This window comes from Dromaius novaehollandiae, chromosome 4 (assembly GCF_036370855.1).
Source record: "Dromaius novaehollandiae isolate bDroNov1 chromosome 4, bDroNov1.hap1, whole genome shotgun sequence".
NCBI lineage: Eukaryota > Metazoa > Chordata > Aves > Casuariiformes > Dromaiidae > Dromaius > Dromaius novaehollandiae.
Window position 1 is genome coordinate 65,873,667 of NC_088101.1, and position 25,251 is coordinate 65,898,917.

Sequence of the window (25,251 nt, forward strand, 5' to 3'; positions counted from 1 at the left end):
TACCATACTATGTGTAACAATGCCATACGTATTACCATGGCTAGAACCATAATGAAAATAGCTGAGCTTTTACCAATATCTTGTTTTTCGCCTTAATATGAAGGTTTTGCACATGTTTCAAAAAATAAAAATAAATAAAAAGCCATTTTGAACAGTAATGGGAAGCAAGTGCAAGTACTTTATTTCTACTGTGAAAATAGCTGTATGCTATCCTGACTATGAATAATTTCTTCTGAATTTCACTGTGTAGACAGGTAAAACCTCAGTTACATCAGCAGTTGAAGAAGTGTCTGGTTACTAGGGCATCTTCCTCATTGCTATACAAGAAATAGGTTAAATACGCAATGCAGCTTACGATTTAAGTCAGTAAAAGTGGAATAGACTGTCGGAGAAAGTACACTAGCAAATGGGCAACCAGTTGAACATGTTATATTTTAATTTGCAGAGACAAAAATGACAAGCAATTTATTTACATAAAACTGTACAAAAGCAAATTAAATTATGTAAATATTTCATAAATAGAGGTGGACTAGCATTTAATACATTTCGCCATGTTTAGCATAGTTGCGTGCATAGTGACTCATAATAAACAATGATAAATTGTTCTCTGCTTCACTATCAACATCCAAGTTGCAGAACAATAGTCAATGATTAATATTACAAACAGATCGTACCACACTGAATGCAAGTGCTTTAAAATTTAGGAAGAAGATGTCTGAAAGCATACCCCAGGTAGCTGGAAAATGATGTCTTCTTCCTTGTATTTATGCTCTTCAGTCACCAATAGAACTTTACTGGTGGACTTTCATCTCTATTGCTATTTTATCTGCTTCATTCCTTAAGGAAACACTGTATATTTATCACCAAAGAAACATCCATCCAAACTACCTTGTTGTTCAAGCTCCTTAGAAGTCTTTAGTGATGGCTGTACTTGTGGCAGGTTCATTTAGCCTTGCTCTTTATTTTCCTACCTGACAACTTCCTAGGGTAGCCTTTCAGCCAATCATTTCAATCCCATTTAAGTTCTTCCCCCACATAAAAATAATGTTTGACTTTTCTTTTTTTCCTGAAACTCAGGCAGCAGGCCAGTCAGAAACCATATGGAATAAACATAGTGGATCTGAGATCCAGAATGAGCATTAGATTTTAGACCAAAGCTATTGAATTTTCTAATATATATAAAGTTATATATTAACGCATCAATCTATAAAAGTGTCCTAACGTAAAATACATGCAAAGCTCATTTGAGTTTCCCATGGAAGGAAATAAAAGGATGAGTCCTATACTGTACAACCAAAGTGTAATGGCAGCTAAAAGCAATTAAAAAAAAACCCTTAATTGTCAATTTTCCTGGTAACATGAACTGATGACACCTTGCTAAACAACTATAATATAGACTGCTCATAGTTTTCCAGGCAGCAGAATTAAAAACAAATGAAAACAACCCCAAACCCCACACAAATATTAATAAAAAAACCTCTCAAGACATACTTAAACCACAGCCTTGTGTTAATAATGCTTAAGACTGGTCCATTAACTGAGTTTGGCAAAAGGCTTGTTTTTTAAATATATTATTTATAATTTCTCAGAAAATAAACACAGGTAAATATACAGGTTCGAAAAAGTTGGGAATAGCCCCTTGTCCCTCAGTGTCCAAACCCAACTACCACTTTACCATGATAACAGGTATAAAAGGCACAGTTGCATATTTTGCATTCACCCTAATTATTTTTATAGTTTTATTTGTTTATTTTTATACAAAAGCACTCTATTTATGGAGTGGCACCAGATTTAACCTATTTCAAATAAAAAGAAAAATACAAACACAAAATATATTTGTGTCATGCCAGGTCAGAAGAGTAATCAGCATGTTAATAGTGGCTAGTTCTACTAGAATTACTGTGAATACTTACAGTACATAGAATTTTTAAAATTCTTTCACACCCATTTTAGTTCTAAGGAGATGCACACAAGTAAGGTACGTAATGACATGACCGCCTTATGTGGTGCAAAATTGGTGAGTGACTGCTGATCCATTTAATCTGAAGGTCTTCTATGACCTGTATTATTAGCTTTGTAGAAAAAGGGTTTAACGATATATTGAAACAAGCTACCTAATGTTCTTTTTTTTGTTTATTTTTTAAATAAAATAAATTCTTATTAAAGAAAAAAATTTCTGTTGAACATTTGTGTTATGCAATTTTGTATGCTGTTGAAACGTGCAAGAAAAAATGTGTATACATTACATAAGCATTTTAGAAGCTTTTTTTTTAACAGGTACTTACAGATTATACAAAGCAGTAACTGCTCTATGCAGTCTCATAACAAAGTACTAGTTTGCATCTCTCCATATTACTTAAATCAACATAAAAATGTTCAATCGTTATTAATCTTTGATTTAATATTTTCTTTCTAAAATGTGCCCATTCATCATAACTGCTATACACAAACTAGTGTTACATGAAGAAAGTAAACTTGAGAGAGGAGACTGGAATGGCCAAAAAGGGCACACCCCACTGTACAGAGGAGAAGTGACTTCAAAAGATGAATGTGATGAGTTGTACTGATTTTAGCAACCTCTACTTTAGGCTGTTTAAGATTATACTCTATGTAATTCTTCAAAGCAAGAAACTACCCAAAGCTACATCGTGACTAAAATATACTAGAGAGCCATCTAGCCATGCCTTAACATCAGGTTAAACATCCAGGGATTTGAATGCTTTCCCCCTTCTCAAGCTGTCCTTGCTGTGTTGTCCGATTGTCAGATTCATCTGAATGTCTGAGCGCAGTTTATAATTATTACTACATCATCAGCTACAAAGCAGCTAGCTGAAGTTCTGCACATTTTGTTGCTTTTATTGCACAAAAACCTGTTTCATTTCCTGTTCCTTTCAAGAAGTGCTCACCATGAGAATTGTTACAGCCCAGAGCTCTTACATATCATGGTCACTTGGATTCTTTTTGACTTGTCTTGACCTACTACTGTGCAAGTATCATATCACTGTTTATTAGACCATTTTCTACCTGCCCTAAGTGTTCTGAGTCTTGACATTGGTTAGTATTGCACTTCACTCAGCTTTAATGCACTTATGTTTCAAGAAAATATGCATCATATCTTTGACACAACTGAAGCAATTGGTAAGCTGCAACATTGATGACAAAAGACCTTAGCAAGCATTCCTTGCCCTCTGAAAAAAAAAGGCAGCATACTTGACTTGTAATATTCTCTTGTTACTGCATCATACCATTCTCCACACTCTCCCCATTCTCATTAACACAGCCTTCTATTACTAATTTAATTTTGATCTTAAAAATTCCCTGGAACCGGCAGCATGATATGATATGCAGCATCTGCTGCAACATATCATGTCATTATGAAAAAACAAATCAGTTCCTTTGGGCATTCAACTCTAAATGCATTGGAAAAAGTATGTCATCTGGGCTTGTGAACCGTGCTACTGTGCAGAATGTAACTGAAGGTGTGTTATGTGTACATATGAATATTTGTGAGTATATTAGTTTTCTAAGCCAAGCCCCAATACTCAGCAGTTCCCCTGATCCATAGTATGATCTTTGGCCTTTTTGTTATTACGATCTTCCCAGCTAGATGTTGGTCTTGTCCAAAATAATGAGTTCAACAGTTTATCATTACTATGCTACAGTTTATGTGTTACTAATTGTGTTTACGTTGAAGTAATCATTACAGAGAACGAGAGAGGAGGAGAGAAAGAGACACAGCAAGAACACATTTGTTCTATGGATAAAACAGAACCAGAGTTCAAGATTCATCAGAAAGTATGCCATGTTTTGGACTGCAGTCTCAGGCTGAATGTTATTTCTGCTGCTTCCAGCCTCAGATGAGAGGTGAGAATATTAAAGCTGTGGTCTTCACAAAGTGCCTATTAATAGTTATTCCTTTGTATTTATCTCTGCATCTGTATGGTTTCTGAAGGATTGTCCCTGGTGGGGATCAGCAATAATCAGATGATATGTTTTGAATATATTTTCCCTGACCTGTTATCCTCAACAAGCCAGATGACAATCAAAGAAAACAAGTGGTTTAACTCATGCTTCTGCAGAGGGGTTACAACTGTGTGTTGTGTTCTTTTTAATCGAGCTTGGTACTATGGGAGGAATTTGCAATCATAAATTTGGGAAAATAAAAATCGGTGAGGGGGAATTAGACATGCAAGTAACAACAATGGTTTCTACATTGTACAGTATAGTCAGGCAGACAGTATAGTTAAATGCCTGCATATGGAGGCAGAAATGGCAGGCAGAGCTTTTGTCTCTTTGGTGGCCCCCTCTTTTTTGTTTTGTATTTTTAGTTAAAATTGTTTTCATTTTAAGACTTTTGCCCCTTTTCCTTCTTATAACATGAAAGAACTTTGTTGCTGCTTTTTAGCTTACAGGTAAACTTCTCTTCTAGTTAAAGTATTGACAGGAGATGGCTTGTATTCCCCTGTCTGTGTAAGGGGGATATCCTCTGGATTGCCTTCTTCATTTTTGCTGAAACTAGCCGCGCTGAAGGTCTCATAGGATGAGGTCAACTTTTTGTTAAGGAGGTTTCTGTTGCGATCGCCCATGAGGGAGGCTTCTCCATTGGCCAGCTTTTCTTGACTGCCTCGTTCATCAACAGGCATGAAAGTGGAGAGTTTTGGCTGGCTCTTCTGCTTCCTTTCCGGAGAAGTGCGAACTGGCATCCAGCAGGAGTCCGAGTGGCCATACTCATCACACTCTCGGGTACACTTCCCTGTCAGGGCTACATCTGGTAGAGGCCGTGAATCTGAAAGTAAAATAGAGTCGTCTTTACAAACGAATAATATTGCAATCACTTCCAGTGAAACTGAGAATCCTTAAATTCACAAAAGGTATTTTAAAGGTTTTGGTAAGAAACTTGTAATACATTTCTGAGTAATAATTTATTTTATATTGAATGTGCCCATAGGCAACAAACTTTTGTACAATTATCTTCAACCTCAAGTACTGAAAAATAAGAATATTAAGTCACTTGATATGCCTGTAGGTCAATCTCAAAAGCAAAACTGTATTTGGCAACAGTTACTGAATTAAGTTTGATGTCTAAAACAGTCAACCAAGCATTTAATACTACCAATTTTCTGAAATTATTAAAAATACCTTTCTTTGAATTCTTTGTAAATAATGTTTTGATGTTATATGAATGAAATCTAAGGCCCTGAATTCTTCAGATACTTATGAACATGATTAGTGCCCTGCATGGGAGCAGCACTGTTATTGACAATACACTCAATTTGCATGTTTTGTCCGTACACTACATGTTGTGTGAATGCTACATTCAACAATTGGAGCATACAAAGACACCACTATTTGTTATAAATGTAATCTAATGTGTAGAGATAAAGCTGGTGTGTGCGTGTGTGTACATACGTACTGCTGGATTGACTCCTACCTGCTAAAACACAGATGGTTTTTAATATTCATATTTTGATACTCACATTACGGAATTAGCTACCTTATCTATTTTAAGGACTAGGTCAGATTCTCAAACCCTTGCTTTTATTCAGTTATGCTGTACTTTATAGTCTGCATCAAATAACTGGAGTTGCTTGCAAAATAACACAATGATATTCAAATAAAAGTGATTGAGAACAAAACTGTACAGCTACATTTAATTTTCCAGTTTATTTGGTATGACTTTCATATGCTATGACTTATTTGATATAACTTTTAGGTTTCTATTTATTGGGAAAAAAAAAAGTCCTCAAAATGAGCAAGGAGCCCCTACCTGAATAGGTAGTCAGATACTTCATATGGACTGTGGCCACTTTCTCCCCCTTCCCCCCCCACCACCCCCCCAATTCACATACACTGTCATTTTACCGGTAATAAAGTATGAATGAAAAATATTTTTCAAAGTTCTATCAATTTTCACTGTCTGACTTACATTTTGCCTATTTATTTCTTTACTTTTGGTTGCCATATGACGTCCTCAAATAGTGACAACACCAACTGTGAAATTTTTATAAATTCATAGTTTATTGAAGTAGCAAGAATGACTATTCCCAGATTTAAAAACAAACAAATACCCTTTTGCTTCTTCCAGAACAAACTGTTTTAGTTTAAAAGTATTCACCTTGGGTATCTGCAGAGGAAGCATGTTTCATTTCAATGTCTGCAGATTTAATGCTGATAGAACTGAAAAAGCAGTCACTTATCCTGATTTTTTTATTCACTAAAACATTCATTTAATTAGCTATTTGTTGAAATGTTGCAAAAATATACATGTTATTTATTTTAACAACTGTCAACATTTTTATAGAATCCAGTGTATGGATTTTGAATACTGTATAATATTTTGTATTTCAATATGTCACTGACTTCAGTGAGGAAAAGAATGTTGACATTTAGATAACTGAGTAATTCCCTGTAGCTGAGATGTATAAGGCTGGGGGAGAGACCTGACTGATTTTTTTTTCTTTTAGAGTTGTACCTATTAAGAGTTTTGCACTTAGACACAGCTATGACTACCACAGTTTTGCAATGAAGAATACAAAGAACATGGACACTTGTCAGCCTATCAATTTTCTAGCCACTGTTTTCTGGAGATGTATGCAAAAGGCAGGGATCATAAAAGAAATATTCTCTGTCAGCTCAATCTAGTATTATTCTTGCACTCCCTAAATGTAAGAAGCATGGATAATTAACTGCTGAGTTGCACCTGATGTGCTTTGATTTTTAAAAAGGAAAATCCTCTTAATATTTTTTAAACAGGGCAAACCCCCTTCCCATCTAAATCTTAATAAGCTCTTCAATCAGTTCCTTAATTAATTTCCAAACAATGATCATTTAACATAATGTTTACTATTAATATTTGAATTATTACTCTGGCAGAATATTTGCAAATACTTATCAAGGCAATACATTTGATATTTACTTAAAAGATAGCAGCTATGAGCATGTGTTTACTGAAGAGGCTTTTGGGGGTTGTTTGGTTGGTTTGGGTTTTTCATTTTTTTTAGTTTGAAAGAGTTACTGTCTTCCATGATGTTTGACGGTTTCTTTTTAGCGCAAACAGGGCTTGAGCAAGTATCACTTGGGTTGATAAAAATCTTTCCCATGATTCTTTGAATCATGCCCTTGAAAATTTACCATTTTGCATTGTAGTGTGTCTATCTTGACTTATAGACAAATGTAGAATTCTTCACTGTAAATTATGAGACTTGCTAGGCAATCCAGTTCTCTAGTGACATATAATGAAGCAACAACTTCTAAGTCACTGTTTGGCTGATTCTCCCTTCCATTAGTATTGGGCACATACAGTTAACGTAGCCTTCTGCTGTGTTGCTCTCATTTCTGTTCCAACAGCTGAATCAGGACTGCATGGAAGCGCACCTTTAATCTGACATGCTTATGAAACTCTGTTGCATTTAACTGCTCTTCTGCTTAAAAGATGGGTGTAATTTTAGTAATTGTGGGAGGGAGAAGGAAGGAATCTTTTGTGTCTGTGTTGCACCAGAAGAAGCATAAAGCAGCCAACATTGTCATGGCTACGCTATTTCCAGTACCTAACCCAGTCAGTTAAGGTACCTCTAATACACTGCAGTAGATAACAGAGATCTTCCCTTCATTCTGAATAAGCCACCAGACAGATTTAGCTACAAAGTAATTAAATCTTACTTTTACTAGTTCCCTGTGCAGACTGACCCTCTATTGTACAGTAGGGACCTTATGCTCCTGTTTTCACATTATCCATCTGTTAGAGGTGTGAACAATCTTGGTATTTGAAAAAAAGTTACTTTTCTCCTCTAACATAATTCACATCCAAACATATCTAAGTGACATCCTTTTTTAAGTGCTCATCATTTTTAAAGTTAAGCACTTCAGTAGAGACCACAACGCTAGCTGACAGGCCTAATGGAATAAGACAGCAGAGAATGTCATCGCAATTGGTAAATCATCAAGAAAGAACATAGCAGATTTCTACCACAGTTACATATCTGTAAACTGACTCAGGTAAGTGCTTTAAATGTCAGTTATTAACACTAAATTTTTATCACAATGCTAATTAGTGAGAAAGTAAACTTAGAGGGATGATAGTTCTTGTCATATAGAAATGCATAGATTTTTGGTTTAGTTTTTATTGTTTATACATAGACTACTCAAAATATAAGCCTTTTTTGCATAAAATTATCTTCAGTGTTACAGTGGAAGATGTTATTTTTGAACATTTCCCCTTATAGTGCCTCCATGTCAGATTTAGGTATTGCTTGCCTCCCTGCAAAGCCATTGTAAACCTTGTCCATACAAAACTGATATTTAGGCATGTTTTGGGGCTTACATGTAAATGAATGTTTAGAGATCAGATTTCATTTGCAACTGCTGAGGCCTCAGCTTCAAAGATCTGGTGAACATCGATTTCCAGAGTCTCAAACAGGAGGACCACAAGCTACTTTCTCATAACATCCTTATAAGTTTGCACCAACTATTTCCAGAGTTAGCTGATAACTATCATTTATTTTTTTTTAACTTCTATCATTAATTCAACAAATCTTTAAGCATTTGTTAAGCATATATTTCTAATTTCTAATTTATTTCTAATTTCTGTGGTATCTTTTGTTTTTCACATCAAATCTCTGTAAGGAAGCATGAAAATGAACATGGTTATTTGTATACTCATGTTTCTATTGATTGTGCCTGACTGTTGCTTTAAGGCTGGAAGGGATTGCTTGTTACCAAGAAAGCAAGGTACTTAACACAACAGAGTAGGGAGGGGAAATGAGGTTCATATCCAGTTTAAAGCCCAAAATTTAACACCAAAATATTCCACCCAAGCAATTTTTCCCCTTCCTCTCTCTTCCCACTCCTTACCAAGGAGTGTAGAGAAAGTATTAGGAACACAATAGTCAATGCATCCATTATATAAATTATATGGTCTTAACATACACAATTATTGCAGAAATGTCATCTGTTATGCACACCCATTCTGGCCCCATACTTTGAACAGACCATTCTTGCCCAATATATTCTATATAAACCCAGCCTTAGCAATTACTCCTGATGTGATCCCAGCATAAGTACCATTTTGGAGGAAGATGCAAGGGGCTCTTCATTTTCTCATCTCACAAAGCCTAAGGCAGTGACAGACTAGACTAAAGTAGTCATGTGCTCTACTCCACCTGCTAGTCCCTGGAGATGTAAATCACTCCAATACTGAATCCTTATCCAGATATAAGAACTTGAACATTCCCAGAGAGCAGAACTGTGCCCCAAGAACAACTGCCTTCCCACCCATAGAGCTCTTCTATGACTGTGACTACAGCAGTCACACAGTACGATACCAGCATGACAGTACTTCCCTAAACAAGGCAGCTTGGTCTATACGATCTGAGGAGTCTTTGGCAGATGCAGTTCTGAATAGTATCTATGACAAATCAATGACTACATGCAGATTTTGCTGCCTTTCCCCATTGAAGGGCCGTAACGTCCCTGCGTGGTTCCAGTTATTGAGGGCATGTAAGGAAGGTCTCTGCAGTAGTTCCAGACTACCACGAGAACAAAAAAACCCCAGATAGCTAGTGTCTTATGGTAATGACAGCAATTATGTGTCTGGATGAAAACTACGCTAAGACACTTCTCACCCACCTTTTCCTGCACCCTGTATACAAATGTACTACATTCAGAGACTCATACGACAATCAACTGAAACACCACTAAGTCTGTAAAATTAAACAGGGGTCCATTTACATAGGTTTTATATTAAATGGTTGTTTGTTTTATGAGCTGTGTGATTGGATACACAATAGAGCTCTTAAAGCATAACAAGTATTGACTACATGATCAGAGAACAGTAATGCAGAAAATAGCTGAGAGGGTGCACATTGTACAAATTCACTGTTTAAGGGGGAAAAGAGTAAAAAAGCTGAGCTGTAGTGATACAGAACTACAGCAGTACTGTCTTTGAAATTCCTGCCTCCTAATTGCAGTAATTCAGGAACTGCACCCCATTAGTGCTGTGGCATATTCTGACATGCCAAGACACTATTAAAATACTTAAACATCTTTGAAGGCATCAGCAACTTCTTTCTCTGCACCTTAGGCTAAATATAGTTAAACAGCAATTGAACATATCTCAAGAAGCATTTCTGCCCCAAGGCTTGGACCGCTGTCATTCTGAATGTGGCATTATCATGTACTGCAGAGATAGTGCATGCCATCTCTAAAGCAGTCTTGCTGAATAAAGTCAAACACAAATCCGCTATTTGAGACATGCCAACTGCACTGAAGTAATGCATATATTAATTGCTTTTGGACTAAAAAAAAAAAAAAAATCCATCTATATCATGCCCAATTCTGGAATTATTTTCAGTGCTTAAGAAATAAAATGTTTCAGAGTACAGAAAGGCTTATATATTCAATGATTGAATGACTAATATTATAAGAAAAGGTATGACAGAAGGATATGAAATGATGAATTCTGAACCTATTTATTCTTTTGCTTTTCTTCTAAAAAGAACAGAAAATGAAAGGAGAACTTTAAATACTTTAACTGAAAAATGCTAAAATAACAATTCATAAGACAAGCAAGATCATTGCTATAAGGTGTCAAAAGTCCAAGTACTTAGCTAGTTTCAAGAGAGACAAGAGTGGAATTTTCAAAGCAAACACAAGAAGCTACAGAGCCCTCTAGCACTAAAACTAATAAAAGAAAAAAAACAAAAACAAAGCAAGAAAAAAAAGGAAAATAGAAGTGGTAAGTTATTCTTTAACAACTATTTGGAAAAAAGCTTGTGCTAAGTGAATGATAGCATATTAGCCAAAAGAAAATGCAGCTGAGGGAGAAAAGAGTGGTTTGCATGTACCTAAAATGCTGTAGTAAAGCAAGAATAAAGAGAATCTATTTTGCATGCCCCTAATGGACAGGACCAAAAGAAATGGCTTGAACTGCAACAATGACAAATAAGGTTAGATAATAGAAAAGAACTTCAGGGATAAATGGTTGGAAGGTTGGATAAAAGGATGGAAGGTTGGGCAGTCTGCACCATCAGAGGGTTTTACAAATGGTTTGACAAACCTCTCTCAGGAGTAACCTAGGCATAGCTAATCCTACTTTGGGAAAGGAAGGATGCACTAGATGACCTCTAAAAGTTCCTTTCAGCCCTTTGATGCTGTTAATATGATTACTGACATTTATATACTTTGGCCTCAACCCAATCTCTAACTGTTTTTAAGTTAAGATTCTTGACTTTGCAATAAATCAGCCTTAAATGTTGGGCTTATGTTCAGCTAAAAGTGCATTTTGCAATGCCATCTTGCTTAAAATTTTAGGTTAATAGAATTAAAAAAAAAAAAAAAGCCTTAGCACTTAAGACATGAGTTAATTGAATACAGAAAAAAAAAAAAATTCCCAAGTTCCAACATTAAGAATTGAATTCTGCTTCTACATGTAGTGGTGCAAAACAAACATGATCCTCTGAAGTCCATTAAATGTAAAACTGGTGTAAAAGAGACTCTCTGTTAAAGCAGAAAATTTCAAGATGGTTTACTTTTATGTGAAATTTTGTTTTTGTTTTGCATCACATCATACCTACCTCTCTTTTAGGGAGGAGCAAAAGTCAAATAAGTGAAAGAAGACACTAGATTTACATGTATTTCCTTCATTCAGTTAACCAGACTAGACCAGACCAGCTAGCTATTTTAACATGACTCAGGCAGGTAACCAAAGAAATATTACCTAAGTAATAAAACTAACTAATGTTTCATGTTTTCTGTTATTTCTATCACAATTGCCTCCAGCAGTTAAAGTAACATACCCTGTAAATGTTCTTCTAATTATAGAATGACTACAAAAAAAAGTTTCCTACCTAAATGAATGTTTTTACCAGCTCTGTAGTTCTGCATCTGTGATCTTCAATGAACCATCAGTATTTCAAATTTGACTTAAGGGCAGTTCATATGAAAGACAGTACAGCTATAATGCTTTTTTTTTTAATGACTAAAAACTGGAGTTATTATTTTCTAGGCCCAAGTCACGTTAATCAGTTGGTTACAAGCAGAGAACCACAACATAGTTTGTATACAGTATTATGTGCAAGTGGAATCCAATTCAACAGACAATTCTAGATAAATACAATTCTAGATAAATACTAATTTAAAATCATCTTTATGTTATAGCATAAAAGGAACTATATTAGAAACATATAGTTTTATCTCATTTGTATTTCTTGTGTAGTTCACACTTTGGTATTTTATTTCAATTCACAAGACCAATTGCATACGTATTATGAGGGCTCACCAGCTTATGTGATACCAGTGGAGAGTACTGTACTAAATACACCATTCTGAATTTAAAGATTTTAATTTTCTAGAATTAAATGTAATTGTTATGAGCCTTCTTGTAATCCCATTAAATCCTTTGATAGCCTGATTTACTTCTATCAGTGAAATGGCAACAGATCTTTTAGAAAAGTAGGACTTACTATGGCTTCCTGAAATAGCATAGACATTAAGATGTAGGACACATTTAAGCTGTCTAATATTTCTGCCAGTCTGATGCTAAAGTATTAATCTGTCACTGTGTCAAATTACATACCTTTAGATTTTTCAGTAAAACGTGTCTGTGCTTAACAAACTCGGAGCTGAAATAATTCACGGGGCAATTAGAATGTCAGCTCTCCTAAAGATGACTTAAGAAAAGTCTGAATCAGGGCTCAAAAGTCAACATAATTTCCTTGATACTCAAGCCAAAATGATAGGACTGCAGGAGCTCTAAGGGAACAGAGTAGCTAGCAGCAATTATTAGCTCATCTCAGCGGTATACCGTGCCCCCTCTTCATTTTATTTTTTGGTATTAAGGCTTTAACACTGCATTTTCTTCGCTAGCAGTGGACACTGGGTAGGGAAACTAACAGTCTTGCCACAGAAGAGAGAAACAAGCTTACACGATTCCCCGCTCCCCTCCCACCTTGCAATTTATGCCCATCTCATTCAAAAGGCAACTTCTTTTTGGAGTTACTCCAAGTGACATTTTCTAGGAGATATTAATGAATGCACTGCTACTGTTCAGACACTAAAACCACAATCCCAAAAGATGTTAAGTGCCATCAAATCTCATAAAGCATACCCAGAACCTATAGCAAAGGTTGAACATATAGAAAAAGCAGTAACATGACAAGAGTTGAAAGCTGTCTTGCAAGCTTGATCTCTGTTGGAGTGACATAAAAATTCACTAGGTAGGGCCAAAGTTTACATTCAAATAGGACTGATTACAAAGAAAAAAAAGAAAAAAACCCCCATACATACGGCTGCCTAATTGTTTACCATAAGGAATGAAAAAACACATATCCTTTCACAACAGCGAAGCTGAATCACTTGTGACTATGGACAAGAGACAAATCTAAAATATCAAGTTCTGGTTGAATGCTTCTGCATTTAAGTTAAGGACTGGCATTAAGGGAAAATACCGAATCCTTTCTTTCATATCTTTCAGTAAGTTACATTTTTCCTACTGAGTTTTTCTCCCACATGAAATACTAACTTGAACTGATTATACTCACAGAACCACTTCCTTCCTAAAAATCAAATACTTCATACAGTTCTACTTTATAATATAAAACATTGCTGGAGTGTGCATCCTATTGCATTCCTGCACATACAGACTAAAATATCATATAATAACATATATTAAATAGTATTAATTCTTTCATAAAAAGGGAATTACTCCTGTTCCCAAGAAGTTTTCTATGTGGCCTGTATAATGTTTATTTCTTATAAGTCCTAGATCCTCGGGACTAAACTTAATAACTAAAATGTGCTGAAGTTCCATTAATTTATATTACAGTATTTTAAAATGGTGGGAGGGAGTTAAGAAAGTTCCCCATGCTCTGCAGGCGAATAACCTCTAAATAATGGAGAGCTCAGCATGAACAAGAAAACAAATGTCTTGTGACTACTTGTCTTTTTAGTAACTGTCAAGAAGAAGTTGTGTTGTAGGATCAAGAATAGCAGTCACCTAAAGGATTCATTTAGCCTTTATACCATAATAAAGGAATCTTATCCTGTCCAAAGGAAAGGGGGGGGGGGGTAAGCTCACTTGTTTGTTCATTGCATGCATGTGTCTCACAAATACAAATAGAAGTTTGTAATTTTACATACCTAATCATACTAACAAGAGTTTGGATATAGAACCAAATTTAATTCAATTCAGTGAACTGAAAAGTACAAAGAATGCATTTTTGTTAGTTCAGTTCAGCAGAAGATCCACGTGCTGCACAGAATATGTTAAAAATGGAAATAAAGAACAATTTAAGATTATTTTATTAATACACACTTTCCTGTTTGTCTAAAGTATCCCCCAGGAGGAATAGGTTAAATGGTATAAAAAATACTGCTCATCTTTACTAATCATACATACTAAGCACAACATATAAAGTCATACAAATTAGGTGTAAATGGTGATATTTCCACCTGTCAAACTAAAATTAATGTTTTTACTGAATAACTAGTTACTGACTTCTATCTTTTATTTCATGGCAGTGGCTTTTGAAGAGAACAGAACGTGGTGCACTTAGAGGTACATAGCATCATATTGGGAGAAGAAAAGAAAAGAAATGATAGACAAACTTTGCTTGTGATAAAGCTATAAATAGTGATCAAATTTGGACAAAAGACCAACTAATAAATTCATTATGGACACACACACACCCCACCCTCTCTTATGTCACCACAGAGGAATGCACCACAGTGTCAGTCTGGTCTATAGATCCATCAGCTTTCTAATGCCCTGCAGGTAGCTGCTGCTTGATAGAGGCTGAGAAGGAACAAGGTAAGAGCTGACTTGTGCTTGTGATGGAAACTTTGATAGATATATAGATAGACAGACAGATTTGTTAATATCAGCATATAATAAAGATGATGCAGTGGAGTCTGTCAGAATTTCTGGATTTTGGCTGAAGTTCATTTACTTTATCCTCAACTTTTCCTAAGAAGAGGTAAAATCTATCACTGAATATTGTGTATCTAAGTGGAAAGTATCACAAAGTAGCATGAACTTTTGTTGTTTAAAGTACTGATGTTCTGTCATTGAGATGATGCACAGGAGGGTTTTTTGGGTTGTTTTTATAGTGAGTATGTGGAAAAGTCTTCACACCTTTAAAAAATGGAGAGTCAAATATAGAAAGATAACGAATATCCCAGTGTGATTTATTTCCTGTTCAAAGGGATTTTTCATTATTTTTTTATTGATTTTCAGCTGTGTTTGCAAATTACTGCTAGTGAATTAATTACAAACATCAGCTCAGAATGGTTACAGGCTTATGACAGACTCATCCGGGTTACAGACCATTAGTAATTAAGTGGCATTGCACTAATTTCCCTTGTGCATGTACAGTAGACAGACTGTAGTCATACACATGAATCATAGGGATGTTACACAAAAGTGAGATTGAAGAAAGGTATCACTGTTTATCTCACCACAGAGCACAAAAGTATAATACAAATTTTAAATTGGATGGACAGGCTAGTGGAAAGATTAGAAAAAGTCTGAATGAAACAAAACAGGGAAGATAAAAAAAAATCAAGTTTTATTTGTAAAGACAGGTCTACACTTGTCAGAAACAGCAGTCCCAATCCTTCTTGTGTAAGCAGGAATTGTAATGGAGCCTGAAGGATGCCTCATAGTTTTCTGAATCCCTCTTTACCCTAAGTATCTTACAGTCTTTAATTCTCTCAACAGTTATATGAGGTAAAGATGTATAACTCTTACCTTAAAAATGAAACCGTGTCTTGCTGAAAGTTAAAGGCAAGACTGGGCTTGAGCTAGAGTGTCTAATAAGCATATTAGTAAGGAGTTTTCTCTTAGCACTCAGATCAAGATGATAATTTGGGGTTGTTTTACTAGCTATTAGGTAAGATTTTCTTCAGACTTCCTAAAACGCTTACTTGAGTGGATAGTTAGGCATTTCCCTCTACAAAAATGGGATCATTTGTGTCAGTCCATTCTCCTGGACTAGGCATGTTTCGTATTGTAATTTGTCTTCTCTTGTATTTCGCAGCACAATATTAAAACTGGTCTATATGCTTTCATTTAGCTTTGTTGCCGACATGTATACCTGTCCTGCTAAAATTAAATGATTAAGTCTCATCAAATATTCTGTTATTCATCAGCTTGAGACATTTCCAGATTTCTGAAGAAGTGCAGTACATATACTTTGGATTCCTGTTTAATAGCCACTAGCTACACTTTCAAGAATGAATCAGATAACGTCCTGCTCATTTTACTCATTTGAAGATCAAGAAGTTTCCTCCAGTCTTAGTTTATGCTTTCAGTCAGAATCCAGTAAAACTGACAAAAGATTTCAAACTGGACAATGTTAATCTTGTTCCACTTGTAATGTATGAACAAATTCTTGACAATAGGCAGAAAAAAACTAATCACATGCACCAGGATAACATAAAACACAATCAAATAAAATATATCAAAATAGAGGTCAAACACTTCTTTAAAAGTACATATATTGAAGAAAACAAGACTAGTGTATTAAGTGTACTGATTATAGTATCAGGAACTAAAATCATCCTCTTGATTACTCCCACTGTAAATCCATAGTGTCTCATTTCTATTCATCTATCCAAAATAAGCTGCAGTTTTCAGAATCACTTGAGTAGCTGCTGATTACTTTGAGAAGTTTATAACTGAAAGAAGCAGAACAAGACTGTGGAAATTAAATGATTAAGAGGTCAAATATTGGAGGTGGGCAGAACATAAAATAGTAGGTGGAAACAAATTTATCAATCAGACAAATATACACAATTTACAGAATTTGTCTGACTTTACAGCCAATTATTATAAACAAGGAAGGAGTAAGTTGGACTATAGCTGATTACTGTTTCAGATAAACTTTTAGTAAACTGTTAATTTTCTTTTATGAAGCGGTGACTGCATTGTCCCCATAACAACATGAAGGGCAAAGGGATTTTTGCTGCACCTTGGCTAGATCTCATGGCACATATTTTGTGCAGCCATCTTTCCCCTATTCAGACTATGGCTTTCTGAATAGAAAGCATTAAGTAGGAAATCGTTCTCTGCACAGTGTTTTAGTCTCTGTCTCTTTTCTCAGATCATAATAAAGTTGCCAGTTGGGACTTTGTTTTTTGTGAATGTGAAACATCGTTCACTGCAATCTAACTGATTTATTAACATAATACACTGACTCTCAGATGTAACAACTGGTTCTACTTTGGTCACCTTTGAACTTGCAACTTGAGGCGACAGATTGTGTGCCCAAATACGTATCACCGGAGCCCCCATTATTCTCAGGATGTGATTATTACAGGAGAATTAGTCAAAGAGGAAGGAATGATCCTGAAGTCCTACCAGAAACTGGTCACCACACTTAGATATTTCATTGTCCCTGTACAGTAGTGAGGAGCAAAGACAGCTGATGACAATATTTCATGCCCCTTTGCAAACAAAGCATCTCAGGCAGCGATCCATTACACAAGGTCTAGACAAGGCATAGTGAATAAACTCACAGTCCACCACAGTGGTGGATACCACAGATTAGGTGATGAAATTTATGCTTCAAGATGCTTAATTTAATGGGACAGGTAAAGCATCTGTATGGAGATATTACTTTTAAAATCAGAAATGAGTGGCTGGCAAGGTAAAACTGTGAAATTTGGAAAGTTATCTGTTTACTTTCGGATGATAGGGAAGAATTGGGATAGGAAGGAAAGGGAAAAAATAATGTTCTGGCAAAACTTTTTTTAAAAAAATCCTTATTCCAGTATTAAGGCTAACATTTTACTTTTCCCTTCAGTGTGATGTTTCAGATGGTATTTTGAGAATCTTATTTTTTATTATACTCTCAAATCCTTTTCCCATCAGGTATGTGAAAACTCACTGAATACGTGGCACTGTAATAAGCAGCTAAACAATTTCTCAAGGCATGCTGTATCCTACCAGATTTTAGACATGAACTGCAAGTGCATGTCTTTAGTGTTGTTAAACTTATTTTGTGTTGCTGCAAAAGTATTTTCTGAGGTTTTCTTTGTTTCAATTTACTGATGCTTTTAGTCACTGAAAGTAGGGGAGGTACAGAAAGAGGTCAAAACTGACAGCAAAACTGAATCAGTGCTTCTCATGCCAATGAAATAATGAAAAACAGCACTGTTCTTACAGCAACAATAATGAATATAAATAGACAAAAGGCTCTGAATAGCTACTGGGAGGAAAAGAATAAGGCATCCATTTCAAGAAAAAAATCTTTTCCTGCCATCACAAATAGCTTTGTGAACTGGCTAAATTAGGATGCCCTTTAAACAATTTCCATGCTTCAAACAAAGTCTTGTGAAAGACAGGTCTCCCTTATTTTCCTTTAAGAGATCAGACTTATTAGGTTGAATTTTACTCGTATTTTATTTCTCATGTCAATCATTCTCAGATAAAGTCTGTTATCTCATCTTTGACATAGTTCAATACTTAATATGAATGTTTTATTTCCTGGATTTATTGTCTCAAGCACACATCACTTTATCTGTCTGCAGGTAACATTAGCAGAATGTAAGTACTGGCCAAATAATTGTCAAAGGATAATAAAGATTTGCCCAACTCTTCTATCTGTTTCAAAATTAAATCCCTAAGTAAAGGTATAACTCTGTATCAAAGTCATTTACTGGAATAAGTATATTTATCTGATTTTCTTCTGTTATAGAATGCTGGACACTGCATCCAAAGAAAGATCAGAGAAACAAGTTTCTTCACTTTTATGGCAGATACCATGTTCTAAAAGCGCTTAAACATAAAAGTCATTAGAGAGATGCTGTATCAATTAAATTCCAACAGATTAGAAGATTTTTGTCTGTCACTAAGTGATTCCATGGATTTAATGTATTTTACATTGCCATCTGTTCAAAACTCAGTAGAGAAATATCCTGTCTCTAGTTGAAACTGTTTGAAAATAATTATATCTTCTTCTAGAATAACAAAATAGCAATCTGTTAGGAACTTTATCATGCTGTAAGAGAACAATACTTGTTAACTTATAACTTTTTTTATTCATTCAGGGTTTTGAACTGAAGTAATATTTATAGAAATACAAATTTCTACCTTAGATTCCAAATTTAGGGAGGTAGAAGTGATGAGGAAGGAACAAAGAGCATAAAAGGAATAAAATTTCCATGCTGATATCACAAAAAGCAAGTATCATTTAACTTCTCTGTTATTAGATTCTCTAATTTAGCATACCTCAGTCTATGAAAATTTCTCTAGCTGCAGGCATCTCTGATTCTTCTAAACAAAGCTATTACAGTTTTCTGTAACAATCAATATTTTGTCAACCTCCCTTATGAATTCTAAAATTATTTTTAAGAGCTCAGCTACACAAGCAGACTGGTCAGAGGACTGAGCAATGGCTCTAATTATAAGCATCTGAATTTCTCACTGGTTCAGGTTTACCTAATTTGCCTTTCTGGGAAAGGTAATACACGCCTAAGGCATGGCTTTGATAAAATGCACTACATCATTAGCACACAGCATTTAGAAGTCCAGTCAATTCAAACTTCATTTACATTTCTAAAAAGCACAAATATTTTGCTTGCCCAGAGACTGATCTCGCACTGCTTACACATCCTTTGAATTTGATATTTGTCTCATCAGTGAAAAGTGCAAATTCAAAGCAATTATACTAAAGCTAGCAGCATGCCACAAATCTGAAGTAAGTATTATCTGAGAGCCAGATCTGTTCCAGTGATAGCAACTGATGATCTTCGTTGAACATGAAGGCATGATTAGGTCTCTCAAAATCTGTGTTTTGCATTTTGACGACTATAAACAAGGGAGAGGAAGATTTATACAATTCTCAACTCATTTACCGAAACATCAATACCCATAGCATACCTAAATCATAGATAATTTCAATGTCCAAAAAGATGACAGTTCCAAAGTGTAAAACTACTCAGCCAAGAGGAAGACCACGTGTGTTTGCATTCATGAATGATGAATGTTAGGTCACGTGGAACTCTTTAGAGGGAAAGGAAGGGTGATCCTTAAAAGCAACTAAACTTGCTTAGCTGAGAGGATTTTCTGTAGCTTGGAGGGGGACAGGCAGAAACACATAAGGAGGCAGACTTGGCAACTTTGAAAGAGGCAGGGGCTGGGTGTAACAGGGAGCAACTCCAAAACTCTAACTTTATAGATGATGGAAGGAAAGAGGCTTTTCTGGAGACTTAAAGGAGGCTGAAGAGTTTACTTCACATAGGAAGTCACTGAAAGTTGTTTGAATAGATAGAGTGGAAGGAGATGATGCTAAAGATGAGAGGGAAGATGCATAGTGAGACCTTTATATTCTGTCTCATTCAGCAGTTCTATGTTTTCACTATCTAAAAATGTTTGTCTTCAGTTTTAGTTTTTGATCTAATAAAGTGTAGCTTTAGAGAACTTTTTGCTTTTGGTATCTCTTGGTGTGTTATTTGCACCTCGAGACTGAATCAAGGGTCCATCAAACAAAAATATAAACAAAGAAACATTAGGAAATCAACAGCTACTGATTTATAAAGAGATAGCACAAAAAAATGAAGCTGAAGCTACCTGTAAAGACATACCAGCTTTGTTTTACCTACAGATTAAACCCCGAAAAGTTCACTAACTCAGAAACACAGCCTGAGGAAACAAAAAGTTTGGCCTTGTTCATAGAACTTTTGAGTTTTGAAAGTTGCAGTGATTTATTCGGTGATTTTAATATAAGGTTCAAAATGAGGAGTGTAATAGACACTCTACTCACTCCCTTAAGCAGGGAATGTTATTGCAAATGACTTGGTATATATTTTGTAAGGAAAATTAATTTGCATGGAAACAAGTGCCTGCTATGATATATCCTTACCATTTACAAATATTATGTTGGATCCTATAAAAATACAAATTACAAGCCATGTATACCAATTTGCTGTTGGAATAGGACTGACAGACTATAGAATGATATTGCATCTTATATGAGATTACAGACGGAAAAAAGAATGAAACAAAAATTATTGGATAAGAAGACTTTAAGTAATTATGACTAGTTTTCAGCAATTTTCTCTCTCTGCTAAGAATTGGAAATAAAACCAACATCCACAGCCGTGTACTAAACATACTGTTCTACTTTGAACTTTCTCCTGTTCTACTAGGATTTTGTCAGCTACGTTTTTTTTTTAAAAAAAGGACAGCATAAGAAGGTTAAAAAGAACATAAAAGAGGCATTCGTGCTTATAAAATTTGCCAATATATTTTAAAAAAAGAATAATTAAAACAAAGTTTAAAGGAAATCATCTTTTATCTAAACAGGAAATGAGCAATTAAAATGAAATTTATGTCGTGTATTGAATAGCTATCCCAGACAGTAACCCTGACTATTACCCCAAATAATATAATTACCTCCTTCATGCTAAATAGTCTGTTGTTTGCCAAATGAAATGCAAAACAAGCTAACTCCATGTAATCCTGCAAATCCTGCTTAGAAAGAAGAGTATCATCAATAACTATAGGTCAGCTTATTTCAAGAAAATCTATCAGGTATCCAAGCACATCAAAGCACTTGCACTGCAATTCTATCCTTCTCTGTTTTTTTTAATTATCAGGTTCTTCTCCACAGGAAGCAATTCTAAAGAGAATTGAAACAATTTATTTTGAAAGCTATAAACATCAGAAAGATTCTGCCTCATACATTCTAAAATGCAGAATAGCTTAACACCTCACAGCATGTAACAGCCATATATACAAGCCTTTTCCAGGTAAAGCAGCTTATTTCAAAATGCAGACTTTCACAAAATAACCCCAAATGAATCTCTTTCTATTAGTAACTGCACGACCTTATGTTAAAAAGGAAAACAATCTTTTATTGACCAGACGCAATTTTCTAATACCTAACTAAAAGGCGTATTTTGAATTTCTCAGATGCCAAATACTGAGAAATAAATAACAGTGCAAGTGAGAAGAACTATACATTTCATGCCCACATGTAAGAAGAACTTGTGAGGAAATAAAAGCAGATTTTCAGACCTGCTTGTTTGTCTGTGAAAAGTCAGAGTGAATTACTATTAGAAATATTTAACTTGTTCTGAAAGTACATGTCTTTTGAGCTCTGCTATGCATACCAATTTTAAACAGAACCTTTTATTTCCATATTGTTTAAGCTGCATCAGCACATTTCAGGGAACAAGAAAGTTTATGACAGCTTGCATTATTAGATTTCTTTATTATAGTATTTGCCATGACCTTCAGTACTGATCCTCTGCAAGATTTTGATTTTAATGTCTCAGATTCAAAACAAACTGAAAAGGTATTGTGAAAATGTCCTGCTTTGCAAGCAGTCAGTAGGAGTCACTAAGATTGAAGCTGCACTGACAAAAAGATATGGTGGCTTAGGTTAATCTAGGTACAGAAATTATATCTCCAGAAAGGTAACTTTAATAGCAATTTCTTACTTTTGTTTTGAATGCAACTAATAGCCCAAGTCGGTATGTCTGTATTCAGCATTTCATACACAATCACACCCTCTCCCAAATACTGTGATGCAAGTGCCCCCCTTTCTCACTGATCATAGGGGAGACCTAGAGCATGCTCTAACTCTATGGTTGAATGGCAAGCTTTCAGCTGCAAGAAGTGGACCTGGGAGCAGACTGCAGAAAGCCAGGCCCCCTAACAAGCTACAGAGTCGCAGTCGCTCTCTTCCTCTCTCTTCCTGCAACTCCTGATGGCAGTTGCACAGCCAGCAGGATGATGAGCACTCTCACCAGGAAGAGTTGGAAGCTGTGGCGATGGATCCCCTTAGGACAGTATAGTATCCACAACTTCCAGTATCCATGCCTGGCTGAAAAACCTCTGCGATTCCTACTCTGATTTTAAGCTATGTGCCGAGTTTGGTGTTGTTCAGATGTTTCAGGAGCATTCAGAACTTAACAACCCTTTTCTGCCTTATTCCTGGATGATATTGGAACATGGGATTTCCAGATTAAATGCTTCTGTAACTCTGAGTCTTAACATAGGTGCAGAGATAGCTTTGTCTTTCAAAACACAGCCACAGTCAGAGTAAGGTGGCTACTAGAAGATCAGCTTTCTGAAACCGTTTGCTGGACACACATGTCCAAATCCTATTTTCCGGGCCAAAATAGGTGCTCTGGATCTGTCCCATTTTCCTGAGCAATCATTCACTCACCAGTCATAAAAACTTTGTCTGGCATCAAAATATTGTCAAAGCAAGGTCAAGACATCCACTTTTAGTTTGAAAATGGCAAGGTCTAGAGCTGCTCTGTGGCACAAATAATGCTGTTAATTAAGCTCTGCAGCAAACACTAAGTTTTGCACTGCAATAATTATCAACATCATCTCCCCAGCTCAATATCAAGTACTTATTTAAATTAATTAGCTGGTATGACATCCTCAATAACATTTCAAAAAAGAAATGGTTAAAATTCAGCTGAATATTATTAATAAAGTCTTTGTCTCCCAAAAGACTAAAACTTAGCTTATTACCACCTTGTTCTCAACAGATTAATAGCATGAAGTCCATAGCCATCAACTTTCCTTGCAAAATATTCAATATCCTGCAATAAAGTCTTTTAAAGTAAATATAAGATGACAACTGATTATAGATCTGTCAGCTTGAGTAGGAAGACTTGACACTTTGTTTCTAGCTGCATTTGAAGTCTGTTAGTTTCCATAATTGCACAAATGAAACCCTGGCATATTTTTCTAAGATGTGATAGCTATGAGCAAATAAGAGCTGTCACTCATTTATTAACATGATATAGAAGTAACGCAGTGAAAGCTAGCCATTGAATTGGTCAGCTTTTGCTTACACGAACTAATGCCATGTTCTGTTTGCTAGTCCTTCTGAAGACCTCTGGGGGATTTTCATTCATCATGATGATGACTCATGCAATGCGGTTGCTCCCCTATTCCAGTCACTCTCTACTTTCATCTGAACACCAGCTAGTCTCCCAACACTAATCAATGTCTCACTAACCAGCATGATTGAACACGAGTTACAAGACTATTAGGAGCAGTCTGACTAAGCTGATCTTCATTTCATATTTCCCAGTCTGCTAGGCAAATTACATTGAAGAGCCTCATGACATTAACCCTTCAAATTTTGTCAGGGAGAATTTAATACTATCAGTCAGGATGTACATTTAAGCCTCCATAACTATCACTAATTCAGTTGCTTACAGGCATAATAATGTCAGTATTTATTTAATAAAAAAGAAACATGCAGCAGAAATACTCAGATTCAGTGGCCAGAAGGAACCATTATGGTCATCCAAACAGTTCCTTGGATGCATAGATTGAAGATTTTCCACCTCCCAGAAGCAGAAATGAAGTCTGTCTTCTAAAAAATAACATTTTGGACCCCAAGGAATGGTGAGCTTATTATATACCCTGATAAGCTGATATAATACTTTACTTACCCTTACCATGAGGAAACGTGTCTTCATCAATATTTGCCTTAACTCCCATTTCCAATCTCAGCACCAGGTTTGAATGAAAGATTTAGGAACCTCTCCTTTCTCTTATAAAATCATTTTCCTGTGGTAAGTTCTCTTCTCTGAATGTGTCTCAGTTACATGAACAGACCCTCTAAGCTTTACTTCGCATCAGCTTTCCAGTTCTTGAATCGTTCCGTAGCCACCTTTAACTCTCCCCAGTTTTACCACCATATTTTTGAAAAGAAATAGTTAAATATTGAACAGAATATTACAGCTGTAGTCTTACTAATGCTGAGTACAGAAATAAGATCACTTCCCTATCTCCCTATTTTTTCGTACAATGAAGATCTGCATAAAGCGCCAGGTCTTCTCCAAAATGTGTGATAAATACCTACATCTAGAACCAGAATGCAGAAATCTCCCCAAAACATCTTAGCAACCTAATCTACTCATCTCTAGTTGTCTCCTTTTGACTTCAAGGCACCTGTGCTTCCTGTTGGTGCTACCTGAATATCAGGTACATTCTTCTGTGTTAAAACCCACCAAAATTCAGGAAAAAGTTGAAACACCATCTCTGTCTTTAGAGGTATGCACCTGGAAAGCATGTTCAGAGCTCACTTAGCACTCAGCATCAGCACCAGCTTGCCTAATAGATTTCATTCCTCTCAAAAATATGATTCCTGGAAGAGAAGATTAATTTCTAGTCCGTTATATAATAAGTGAGTGAGACCACTCCTAAATCACATTCTTATACCCTCCCATCTGCAAAATTCAAAACCTCCTTCCAGCTTCCTAAAGAGATGCACATCC

The 25,251-nt window shown here is 35.6% G+C and overlaps 1 protein-coding gene across 3 annotated transcripts in view; it reads right to left on the reverse strand.

Moving 5' to 3' along the window:
* Nucleotides 1-413: 413 nt before the first annotated feature.
* The window catches only part of PCDH7 (protocadherin 7), a 285,045-nt gene continuing 260,207 nt past the window's right edge, over nt 414-25,251 (reverse strand). For 2 of the 3 annotated variants that reach the window (XM_064511329.1, XM_026120488.2), the window contains exon 3: nt 414-4,786. In XM_064511329.1, coding sequence (XP_064367399.1) covers nt 4,407-4,786 — 380 coding nt within the window. In that variant the 3' untranslated portion in view covers nt 414-4,406. The remainder of the gene's footprint in view (nt 4,787-25,251) is intronic. The other variant, XM_064511330.1, reaches the window with a different exon arrangement.